Consider the following 12503-nt stretch of genomic DNA (forward strand, 5'->3'; position numbering starts at 1 on the left):
AGTCTATCACAGTGCCATCTGTTTTGTCACCAAAGCCCCATACACTACCCACCATTGCGACCTGTACACTCTTGTTGGTTGGCCCTCACTTCATACTCGTCGCCAAACCCACTGGATACAGGTTATCTACAAGTCTCTGCTAGGTAAAGCCCCGCCTTATCTCAGCTCGCTGGTCACCATAGCAGCACCCACTCGTAGCACGCGCTCCAACAGGTATATCTCACTGGTCACCCCCAAAGCCAATTCCTCCTTTGGTCGTCTTTCCTTCCAGTTCTCTGCTGCCAATGACTGGAACGAACTGCAAAAATCTCTGAAGCTGGAAACACTTATCTCCCTCACTAGCTTTAAGCACCAGCTGTCAGAGCAGCTCACAGATTACTGCACCTGTACATAGCCCATCTATAATTTAGCCCAAACAACTACTTCTTCCCCTACTGTATTTATTTATTTTTCTCCTTTGCACCCCATTATTTCTATTTCTACTTTGCACATTCTTCCACTGCAAATCTACCATTCCAATGTTTTACTTGCTATATTGTATTTACCTCGCCACCATGGCCTTTTTTGCCTTTACCTCCCTTATCTCACCTCATTTGCTAACATTGTATATAGATGTATTTTTCTACTGTATTWTTGACTGTTTCTACCTGGTTAAATAAAGGTTACATTTTTTTTAAAGAATAAAAAAAGAATAAACCGTCCCTCGAGTGAGCCTCTTTCTCACTTACAGATTCCTCAATGACTGCTGGGGTCGGTGGATTCAAAACTCCACTATCAAACAGAAGAAACAGAAGAATCACATGGGATTGTTCAGTGATGGCCAAAGTCCAGAGCCTGTATTTGTGGAGCCCAATTATTGTGCCGTCTGAATAGCTGAAGTGATCACACGAGATGAACTAGCATGAAATGTAAATAAGACATACATTTGTTCTGTTGTACAGAATTGTGACTTTAATCAAACAATGCTGTAAGACTGGATCTTTTCAAAATGCTAGAAGGGTTACGTTCAAAGTACAAATGACTTAAACCAGGGGCGCAACTTTGGTTTTAGAAGTGGGGGGGACATAACTTTTTTTTAAATTATTATTATTTTTCTTCTTCTATCCAGTCGGAAAACACTCCAAAAAGTCTACCCGACTGCTCGGAGGCATCCGCATGATCCTAAAACACACTGTTGCCTCGTTTTGTATCACATTCCAATGATAAAACTGGGGAGACAAAAATGTAATTTCAGAATGTGGGCACATTAATGCTGTTCCCAGTGAAATGTGCGCCCCTGAATTAAACTATTAAAGGCCCAGTGCAGTCAATAATGTGATTTTCATGTGTTTTATATATATATATATATAATATATAGGTTGGGATGATATTGTGAAAATTATGATAATGCCCTTTTAGTTTGAGAGCTGTTTGAAAAGACTGCCTGAAATTTCAGCCTGTTTTGGTGGGAGAGAGTTTTGGCTTTCCATGGTGACATCACCATTCAGTAAATTAGTTAATAGACCAATAAGAAAGAGCGTTCCAAACCTCTCTGCCAATAACAGCAAAATTCTTGCTTGAGAAATTGCTATTTTCTAAGGAGCTATTTTTGTTTATTTTTGACCATTTTAATTTAAAACAATCACAGTAAGGTACTTAATTGTTACCCAGAAATGATTTGATATTGAGATAAAAATGGCTGCGTTGGACCTTTAAGAAAGGGGGGACACTGTAAATATAATACTGTGTATACATTATGTTAAGCATGCAGACAGTGCTCAGTAATTCAGTGTATCATACAATCTGCCGTTGTGCCCTTAACCTGAAACTTCTCCAGTGGCGCTGCACCATGGCTGACCCTGTGCTTCCAACCCTTCGAGGGTGTGTGTGTTTGATTTGGGAGGGGGTAGGGTTAAAAGCAAAAAGACCGATTTCCATAGGAAAATGGACAATAAAATGTATTCCTCTTCTTCTCCAAAACGGAACTATAATGGTGGTGAACCATCACCATGTGGAGGCACAGATAGTGAAGGGTTTAGGGGACTGGATGGCCACTCCCTGGGGCTCCAGGCTTGGTGGTTCCTCTCCAGGGGATGTAGAGATGGTGAACCTCTGGAGGAGGGAGGTGAAAAAGAGGAAGAGCTCCATGCGGGCCAGCGACTGCCCCAGACAAGCCCTCTTTCCTAGGAGCAGAGAGAGGGAGAGAAATGGGTATACGCAGGGTACAGGGACAGAGTTATTATTACCGCTACTGTATCACATAACACAGGCTTTGTAGGCAGGCTGTTTTTTTTTTCATTTTGTGAAAGCTAGAATAGAGTTAGTAGAGCTACATTGTATGTGGGTGGAATTTAGGGCAAGAGCGGATGAAATTGAATCTAGGGACCAACCTGCAGAAAATGGGAAAAAAGCCTCCCTTTTCCGGAAGTGACCATGCACATCCAGGAAATGTTGTGGGTTGAAGTGGTCTGCCGTCTCCCATTCTGTCTGGTCACGTAACACTGAGGAGAGGTTGACTATCACTTTAGTGCCCTATGGAGGGGATGATGAGAAAGCATGCTTGAAATAACCTTTTAAAACCATAGAACTTCAAACAAAAAATGTAAACATCACTTCCATGGGATGGTATTTTCCATAATGTAACAAATACACTGAACATTTTATTCACCAGAGTTCTCGCATTAAAACAGCACTAAAGAAAGTGTGGAAGTTCAGGACAAATGAGCATATCTTCTAACTCCCCCACAGAGAAATGAATTGAGGTGATACTGTACAGTCTGTCTCACCTTGGGTATGAAATATCCCCCCATGGTAGCATCTTTGCTTGACATCCTGATATTGAGAGGCAGTATGTTGGCCATTCTCTGTGTCTCGTGGATCACAGCGTCTGTGTAGGGCATGCTCACCCTATCAGCAAGGCAGGGCTGGCGAGACTGGCCAATCACACTTTTGATCTCTTCCTGGACATTCTCTGGGAAGATGAAGAGGGATTCAAATGGCTTAGAACTTAGTTATGACTCAACTTAGTTTTGTTGATGTGCTGTTTGGTCAGAAAGTGGTTGTTTGTTGGTTGGCTGTAGCTGCTTAGTTATTCAGAGGCTGTTTGTAGGTTGGTTGGTGTATAGCATAGCTTTAAGAATTGGATATACTGTATACAGTGAGCTCCAAAAGTATTGGTATCTTCCAGCACTTTGGATTTGATACAATGAGGTTATAGCGCAGACTGTCAGCTTTACTTTGAGGGTATTTTTATCCATATCGGGTGAACAGTTTGAAAATTACAACACTTTTTGCCCATAGTCCCCCCAGTTTAGGGGACCAAAAGTATTAGGAAAAATTCACTTATGTGTATTAAAGTAGTAAAAAGTTAAGTATTTAGTCTCATATTCATAGCATGCAATGGCTACATCAAGATTGTGACTCTACAAATTTGTTGGATGCATTTACTGTTTATTTTGGATGTGTTTCAGATTATTTTGTGCCCTATAGAAATTAATGGTAAATAATGTATTATGTCATTTTGGAGTCACTTTTATTGTAAATAAGAATAGAACGTTTCTAAACACGTCTACATTAATATGGATGCTACCATGATTACAGATAATCCTCAATGAATCGTGAATAATGATGAGTGAGAAAGTTACAGACGCACAAATATCATATCCCCCCCACACACACACACACACACACAAATGCCAGCCTCCCCTGTTATTGCAATGGTGAGAGGTTAGCATGTCTTGGGGGTATGATATTTGTGAGTCTAACTTTCTCATCATTATTCACGATAGAAATAGAAATTAACTGACCATTCATTTCTATTGGGCAAACAGCAAATGCATCAAACACATTTGTAGAGTCACAAGCTTGATGTAGTTATTGCGTGCTATGAATATGGGACCAAATACTTTACTTTTTACTATTTTAATACACATAAGTGAATTTCCCCCAATACTTTTGGTCCTCTAAAATGGGGGGACTATGTATGAAGAGTGTTGTAATTTCTAAACGGTTAACCCGATATGGATGAAATTACCCTCAAATTAAAGCTGACAGTCTGCACTTTAACCTGATAGTCATTGTATCAATTCCAATCCAAAGTCCTGGAGTACAGAGCCAAAACAACAACAAAAAATTGTCACTGTCCCAATACTTTTGGAGCTCACGGTATGACTCTAGTCTATAGAGCACTATACCTACCCTGAACATCAGGGTACTTCACCATGTAGAGCAGAGCCCAACGTAAAGTATTGGTTATGGTCTCTGTTCCAGCCTCAAACAAGTCCAGACTGCAATACACCAAGTTCTCTGAGTGGAACCCAGCCTCGATGTCCCTCTTCTTCTGAAGGAGGTATTATCAAATACAAGAACAGGATGAAACATTACTATCAACTGTCTCAGATGTTGTACCTAAAAGGCCCATGGCAGTAGTCAAAAGCTTTTATGACTGTTGAGACCATTAAAGATGGCAAGTCAATATTCAAGTTAATTTCATGACTGAACATGTTGCACAGGCAATAAAAGTGACAATATACTGTACATACACAGACAAAGAAACTGATATACAGGCATCACCTTGTCTATTTCTCCGATGTAGGAGTCAATGTAGTCCCGGTGATCAAAGGGATCCCAGTCCTTCTTATGTTTCTCTATTTCTTTTCTCAGGAATGACACAATCTTTGCATAGTTGGAAAGAATTGTCACATGGGGACCAGAACGCAGCCCAGGCAAACGCTTGAACAGCCATGGAAATACATCATACAGCTAAGAGAAAAAGGGGACATAATTATATATCCTGAAGTTGTGCTTCAAAGAAAAATGTGAGATGTATACTAGGGGCTAATGAGAAGGTATGGTGTATGGTGAACACAACTAATACGTGTATCACTTTACCGAGCTGCATATAGCAGAGGAGGCTGGTGGGAGAAGCAATAGGAGGACTGGCTCATTGTAATGGCTGGAATGGAATCAATGGAACGGAGTCAAACAAGCTGTTTTTATGTGTTTGGTACCATTCCATTTATTCCATTCCAGCCATTACAATGAGCCCATCCTCCTTCTATAGCCTTGTTGCGTCATCGCATCAGCACAGGGGAACCCACCTGAACCAGAGGGTTGCCTATCAATAGCATGGACTCCTGGCTCAGTCGCAGACGGTTCTGGAAGTCTGTAGCGTTGTAGTCAAATCGCTTTCCAAACACCAAGAATCCAATGCTGTTTGCAGCAGCACTGTTTATTATGAGTTGGGGGTTGAATGGCCCTCCTGTTGGGTTACATTTAAGTACTGTTCTTAAGTAGACACAATGTTACCTTTGTATTACATAGAACTTGAAATGCACAATGTACAGTTACAATAATAAGGAAAATGCACTGAAAACTCTAAATTTGTATTCTAAAGTCACAACCAGAAATCTTATTTTAATGTTTTTCACTGTAAATTGTGATTGGTTTGTTTACAGCAGCTCACCCATTTCCTGTTGGAAGGCCTGACACAGGAAGTTACACTCCTGCTGCACATGAAGCTCCAGGGTTCTCTTCCCCTCACCAACGTGTTTTAGGTGGGCCACCGAGAACTGCCGTTGCCTCCTCCATCTGTATCCATTACTTACAGAGATTCCTTTTGAAATAGAGTTTCATGGTTACTTGAAAATAATTTTAATTAAACAGTAACGATGGTGAGTGAAATTATATATGAAAATGTAAATAGCAGGTCTTACCACAGTCTTTGAAAACATCACTAAAGAGAGGAGATGCAGGTCGGTCTAAAAAGTTATCTCCCTGAGTCATTAAAACATCCTTCACCATCTTGTACCCAGACACAAACACCACCTTCTCCCAACCCCACCGAAGGCTGAAAATATTGCCGAACTGTTCAGCAACCTAAAAACAATCGCAGGAAAACTTAAAGAAAGATCTTTGTAACAAGCAACAAAACATTATTTGCATAAATTGATCGGCCTTGAATTTTTTGATGCTGTTTGTACAGTACCAGTCAAAGGTTTGGACACAAAAATCTCAAATTAGACCAAAGGACAGATTTCCACCGGTCTAATGTCCATTGCTCGTGTTTCTTGGCCCAAGCAAGTCTCTTCTTCTTATTGGGGTCCTTTAGTAGTGGTTTCTTTGCAGCAATTCGACCATGAAGGCCTGATTCCTGCAGTCTCCTCTGAACAGTTGATGTTGAGATCTGTCTGTTACTTGAACTCTGTGACGCATTTATTTGGGCTGCAATTTCTGAGGTTGGTAACTGTTATGATTTTTATGAATAATGACTCAATTATGTATACATTTAACGTAGAACTATAACTAACAGAAATCTACCCTGTCACTGTATGATTGTATGAAATGTATTAGAATTTCAGCTTGTAGTAGATTGTATAACAGGTGGCAGGCAATGTATGAGAAGGAGAAGACTTGTGAACTATATTGTCATTGTTTCTGAGAGGAGGGACATTTATGACGAAATGTGAGGTATATAGACCAATGTACAGGAAAATGTTAAGCAGAGCTCTCGTAAATAAACCTGCTGACTAAGTAGACTGTTTCATTTTAATAAGAACCTTACAAATTCTTAGTAACAGACAGAGTATTTTAATTGAAGTTCAGTTAATGAACATGAGAAAAGAATTCTCATAACAGTAACTCTAATGAACTTATCCTCTGCAGCAGAGGTAACTCTGGGTCTTCCCTTCCTGTGGTGGTCCTCATGAGAGCCAGTTTCATCATAGCGCTTGATAGTTTTTGCGACTGCACTTGAAGAAACTTTCAAAGTTCTTGAAATGACTGACTGACTGATTGACTGACTGACCTTCATGTCCTAAAGTAATGATGGACTGTCGTTTCTCTTTGCTTATTTGAGCTGTTCTTGCCATAATATGGACTTGGTCTTTTACCAAATAGGGCTTTTTTCTGTACACCACCTCTACCTAGTCACAAAACAACTGATTGGCTCAAACGCATTAAGAACGAAAGAAATTCCACAAATTAACTTTTAAAAAGGCACACCTGTTAATTGAAATGCATTCTAGGTGACTACCTCATGAAGCTGGTTGAGAGAATGCCAAGAGTGTGCAAAGCTGTCATCAAGGTGGCTACTTTAAAGAATCTCAAATACAGTTGAAGTCGGAAGTTTACTGTCAGAAGGTGGTGTAGCTGGTGCATGAAGTCAGGCGCAGGAGAGCAAAATGAGTGAGCAATGTACTTTACTCAGAAAATAAAGGCACAAGGTAAACAAATACACTTGACCAATAACCAACGGTTATGAACACGGGTGAACACAGCACCCGTCGAAAAACCAGCCATCTTGAACCGAACTGAACATAGAAATAATCACGCACAACAAACATGGGGGAAACAGAGGGTTAAATACATGAACATGTAATGGGATAATGAAAACCAGGTGTGTAGAAAATAAAGACAAACCCAATGGAAAATTAAAGATGGGTCAGCGATGGCTAGAAGACCGGTGACGTCGACCGCCGCCCGAACAAGTAGAGGGACCGACCTCAGCGGAAGTCGTGACATTTACATACACTTAGGTTGGAGTCATTAAAACTTGTTTTTCAACCACTCCACAAATTTATGGTTAACAAACTATAGTTTTGGCAGGTTGGATAGGACATCTACTTTGTGCAAGACACAAGTAATTTTTCCAACAATTGTTTACAGACAGATTATTTCACTTATAAGTCACTGTATCACAATTCCAGTGGGTCAGAAGTTTACATACACTAAGTTGACTGTGCCTTTAAACAGCTTGGAAAATTCCAGAAAATGATATCATGGCTTTAGAAGCTTCTGATAGGCTAATTGACATAATTTGAGTCAATTGGAGGCGTACCTGTGGATGTATTTCAAGGCCTACCTTCAAACACAGTGCCTCTTTGCTTGACATCATGGGAAAATCGAAAGAAATCAGCCAAGACCTCAGAAGACAATTGTAGACCTCCACAAGTCTGTTTCATCCTTGGGAGCAATTTCCAAATGCCTGAAGGTACCACGTTCATCTGTACAAACAATAGTACGCAAGTATAAACACCATGGTACCACGCAGCCATCATACCGCTCAGGAAGGAGAAGTGTTCTGTCTCCTAGAGATAAATGTACTTTGGTGCGAAAAGTGCAGATCAATCCAAGAACAACAGCAAAGTACCTTGTGAAGATGCTGGAGGAAACGGATACAAAAGTATCTATATCCACAGTAAAACGAGTCCTATATCTACATTACCTGAAAGGCAGCTCAGCAAGGAAGAAGCCACTGCTCCAAAACCGCCATAAAAAAGCCAGACTACGGTTTGCAACTCCACATGGGGACAAAGATCGTACTTTTTGGAGAAATCTCCTCTGGTCTGATGAAAAAAATATATAACTGTTTGGCAATAATGACCATCGTTATGTTTAGAGGAAAAAGGGGGAGGCTTGCAAGCCGAAGAACACCATCCCAACCGTGAAGCACGGGGGTGGCAGCAACATGTTGTGGGGGTGCTTTGCTGCAGGAGGGACTGGTGCACTTCACAAAATAGATGGCATCATGAGGATGGAAAGTTATGTGTATATATTGAAACAACATCTCAAGACATCAGTCAGGAAGTTAAAGCTTGGTCGCAAATGGGTCTTCCAAATGGACAATGACCCCAAGCATACTTCCNTGGCAAAATGTCTTAAGGACAACAAAGTCAAGGTATTGGAGTGGCCATCACAAAGCTCTGACTTCAAGCCTATAGAAAATTTGTGGGCAGAACTGAAAAAGCGTGTGAGAGCAAGGAGGCCTACAAATCTAACTCAGTTACACCAGCTCTGTCAGGAGGAATGTGCCAAAATTCACCCAACTTACTGTGGGAAGCTTGTGGAAGGCTACCCGAAATGTTTGACCCAAGTTAAACAATTTAAAGGCAATGTTACCAAATACTAATTGAGTGTATGTAAACTTCTGACCCACTGGGAATGTGATGAAAGAAATAAAAGCTGACATAAATAATTCTCTGTTCTATTATTCTGACATTTCACATTCTTAAAATAAAGTGGTGATCCTAACTGACCTAAGACAGGGAATACATTTTTACTAGGATTAAATGTCAGGAATTGTGAAAAATGTAAACTGTTTAAATGTATTAAAAACATTTTTTAAATGTAAACTCAGCAAAAAAAGAAACGTCCCTTTTTCAGGACCCTATCTTTCAAAGATAATTCTTAAAAATCCAAATAACTTCACAGATCTTCATTGTAAATGGTTTAAACACAGTTTCCCATGCTTGTTCAATGAACCATAAACAATTAATGAACATGCACCTGTGGAACGGTCGTTAAGACACTAACCGCTTACAGATGGTAGGCAATGAAGGTCACAGTTATGAACACTTTGGACACTAAAGAGGCCTTTCTACTGACTCTGAAACACACCAAAAGAAAGATGCCCAGGGTCCCTGCTCATTTGCGTGAGCGTGCCTTAGGCATGCTGCAAGGAGGCATGAGGACTGCAGATGTGGCCAGGGCAATAAATTGCAATGTCCGTACTAAGACAGCGCTACAGGGAGACAGGACGGACAGCTGATCGTCCTCGCAGTCGCAGACCACTTGTAACAACACCTGCAGAGGATTGGCACATTCGAACATCCGGGTGATGGTCGGATTCGCGTTTATCGTCGAAGGAATGAGCGTTATACCGAGGCCTGTACTCTGGAGCGGGATCGAGGTGGAGGGTCCATCATGGTCTGGGGCGGTGTGTCACAGCATCATCGAACTGAGCTTGTTGTCATTGCAGGCAATCTCAACGCTGTGCGTTACAGGGAAGACATCCTCCTCCCTCATGTGGTACCCTTCCTGCAGGCTCATCCTGACATGACCCTCCAGCATGATGCCAATGCCACCAGCCATACGGCTCGTTCTGTGTGTGATTTCCTGCAAGACAGGAATGTCAGTGTGCTGCCATGGCCAGCGAAGAGCCCGGATCTTAATCCCATTGAGCACGTCTGGGACCTGTTGGATCGGAGGATGAGGGCTAGGGCCATTCCCTCCAGAAATGTTCAGAAACTTGCAGGTGCCTTGGTGGAAGAGTGGGGTAACATCTCACAGCAAACACTGGCAAATCTGGTGCAGTCCATGAGGAGGAGATGCACTGCAGTACTTAATGCAGCTGGTGGCCACACCGGATACTGACTGTTATTTTTGATTTTGACCCTTTGTTCAGGGACACATTATTCCATTTATGTTAGTCACATGTCTGTGGAACTTGTTCAGTTTATGTCTCAGTTGTTGAATCTTGTTATGTTCATACAAATATTTACACATGTTAAGTTTGCTGAAAATAAACGCAGTTGACCGCTAGAGGACGTTTCTTTTGTTGCTGAGTTTATTTGGCTAAGGTGTAAACTTCTGACTTCAACTGTATAAAATATATTTTGATTTGTTTAACACTTTTTTGGTTACTACATGATTACATGTGTTATTTCATAGTGTTGATGTCTTCACTATTAGGTCCTATGATTGAGTGTAGTCTGGCCCAGGAGTGTGAAGGTGAATGGAAAGGCGCTAGAGCAACGAACCGTCCTTGCTGTCCCTGCCTGGCCTGTTCCCCTCTCTCCACGGGGATTCTCTGCCTCTAACCCTATTAAAGGGGCTGAGTCACTGGCTTACTGGTGCTCTTCCATGCCATCCCTATGAGGGGTGCGTCACTTGAGTGGGTTGAGTCACTGACGTGATCTTCTTGTCCAGGTTAGCGCCCCCCTTGGGTTGTGCCGTGGGGGAGATCTTCGTGGGCTATACTCGGCCTTGTCTCAGGATGGTAAGTTGGTGGTTGAAGATATCCCTCTAGTGGTGTGGGGGCTGTGCTTTGGCAAAGTGGGTGGGGTTATATCCTGCCTGTTTGGCCCTGTCTGGGGGTATAGTCGGACGGGGCCACAGTGTCTCCCGACCCCTCCTGTCTCAGCCTACAGTATTTATGCTGCAGTAGTTTGTGTCGGGGGGCTAGGGTCAGTCTGTTATGTCTGGAGTATTTCTCCTGTCTTATCCGGTGTCCTGTGTGAATTTAAGTATGCTCTCTAATTCTCTCTTTTTCTCTCTATCTTTCTCTCTCTCGGAGGACCTGAGCCCTAGGACCATGCCTCAGGACTACCTAGCCTGATGACTCCTTGCTGTCCCCAGTCCACCTGGCCGTGTTGCTGCTCCAGTTTCAACTGTTCTGCCTGCGGCTATGGAACCCTGACCTGTTCACCGGACGTGCTACCTGTCCCAGACCTGTTGTTTTCAACTCTCTAGAGACAGCAGGAGCGGTAGAGATACTCTGAATGATCGGCTATGAAAAGCAACTGACATTTACTCCTGAGGTGCTGACCTGTTGCACCCTCGACAACCACTGTGACTATTATTATTTGACCCTGCTGGTCATCTATGAACATTTGAACATCTTGGCCATGTTCTGTTATAATCTCCACCCGGCACAGCCAGAAGAGGACTGGACTATTCTACAATGTAGAAAATAGTAAAAAGAAAGAAAAACCCTGGAATGAGTAGATGTGTCCAAACTTTTGACTGGTACTGTATATGTCATTACCGTATAGCCTAAGGTATAAGTCTTTGTAATATAGTAGCTAAGTGTTACCTTGTCCATGTCCTGGTAGCCAAACCCAATGAAGATATTTCCAAGGAAAGGTAGAGGCCATGGTCCAGGAGGGAACTCAGGTGGGTTTCTGTGCTTCAGGAAGTCCACCAGCAGTAGGAACAGAAAGATCACAAGCAGGCAGCTCTTCAGGTCCAGACAATCCAGAGATAGTAGCATGGTAGGAGGCAGCTACAGCAGGACTGTGACAGACACTAGGAGGCTGTGGAACACTGGCAGCATGCTCCTTCCAAAGTTCACCTCCCGTTTAAATTCTCTCAAGCCAGAGTTTGTTTTGCTATTCATATGAAATCCGAAATTAAGTTACAGATTTATGATATTTGAGGTTTCTGTCTCTCTCTCTCTTTCCGTAATTAAATATTTGCTTGTGCTACTCCCCTCCCCCTCTTTATTTTTTCTCTATTTCTCCCTCTATTTTATTTATTCTGTCTCTGTCCTTTCCCTCAGTAGTTTGTTGCCAACTATTCAGGAGTTCAAACCCTTATGTAAGAGCTGCAGAACAAACAGCCAGCATCACTGAAACAGGGGAACAGCCAGCAACACCGAAACGGGAATGGCAGAAAAAGGAAGGAAAGTAAGGAGGAAAAGAGGAAGTGGGAAAAGTTCAATTAGCAAAGATTATTTTTGATTCCTTTCAATGGGTGCACTACAGAAAAACATACAATAGTATACATTCTGTACTTGTCTGGTTCCTCTATACATTGAAAGATTTTCACATTTTGGGCCCATGGATTTTTATGGCCGATTTCACAAAGTTCTGTTGAAGAGGCACCTGCAGACATGTACCCATGCATATTCAAATCCTACCACTTGGTGGCACTCTATCTCTAGAATGATGGCGACTTTACCTCTGTTGAATTTAGAGCTCTGAACCAGGAGGTCAAATCAAATCAAACTTTATTTGTCACATGTG

At 41.9% G+C, this 12503-nt stretch overlaps 1 protein-coding gene across 2 annotated transcripts; it reads right to left on the reverse strand.

Annotated features, from left to right (window-relative positions):
* Positions 1-1421: 1421 nt before the first annotated feature.
* LOC111956655 (cytochrome P450 2J2) lies at positions 1422-12059 on the reverse strand. 2 transcript variants are annotated; one of them, XM_023977188.3, is made up of 9 exons: positions 11573-12059; positions 5694-5856; positions 5444-5593; positions 5079-5239; positions 4552-4740; positions 4177-4315; positions 2766-2950; positions 2370-2511; positions 1422-2162 (listed from the first exon to the last, which is right to left on the reverse strand). In XM_023977188.3, the coding sequence occupies exons 1-9, from the start codon at positions 11747-11749 to the stop codon at positions 1984-1986; spliced, it is 1485 nt and encodes a 494-aa protein (XP_023832956.1). In that variant the 5' UTR covers positions 11750-12059; the 3' UTR covers positions 1422-1983. The 2 variants fall into 2 exon arrangements, with proteins under 2 accessions (XP_023832956.1, XP_023832954.1); XM_023977186.2 differs by having other exon boundaries at positions 4177-4318.
* Positions 12060-12503: the final 444 nt, after the last annotated feature.

Source organism: Salvelinus sp. IW2-2015, linkage group LG32, assembly GCF_002910315.2.
Source record: "Salvelinus sp. IW2-2015 linkage group LG32, ASM291031v2, whole genome shotgun sequence".
In the NCBI taxonomy this organism is placed as follows: Eukaryota; Metazoa; Chordata; class Actinopteri; order Salmoniformes; family Salmonidae; genus Salvelinus; species Salvelinus sp. IW2-2015.

Coding starts and splice junctions, on each gene's coding strand:
- LOC111956655 (XM_023977186.2), bottom strand. CDS start 11,749: ATGCTACTATCTCTGGATTGTCTGGACCTGAAGAGCTGCCTGCTTGTG. Junction 5,857..11,572: donor GCTACCAGGACATGGACAAG/GTAACACTTAGC, acceptor GATTGTTTTTAG/GTTGCTGAACAGTTCGGCAA. Junction 2,512..2,765: donor GGGGATATTTCATACCCAAG/GTGAGACAGACT, acceptor TCCCCTCCATAG/GGCACTAAAGTGATAGTCAA.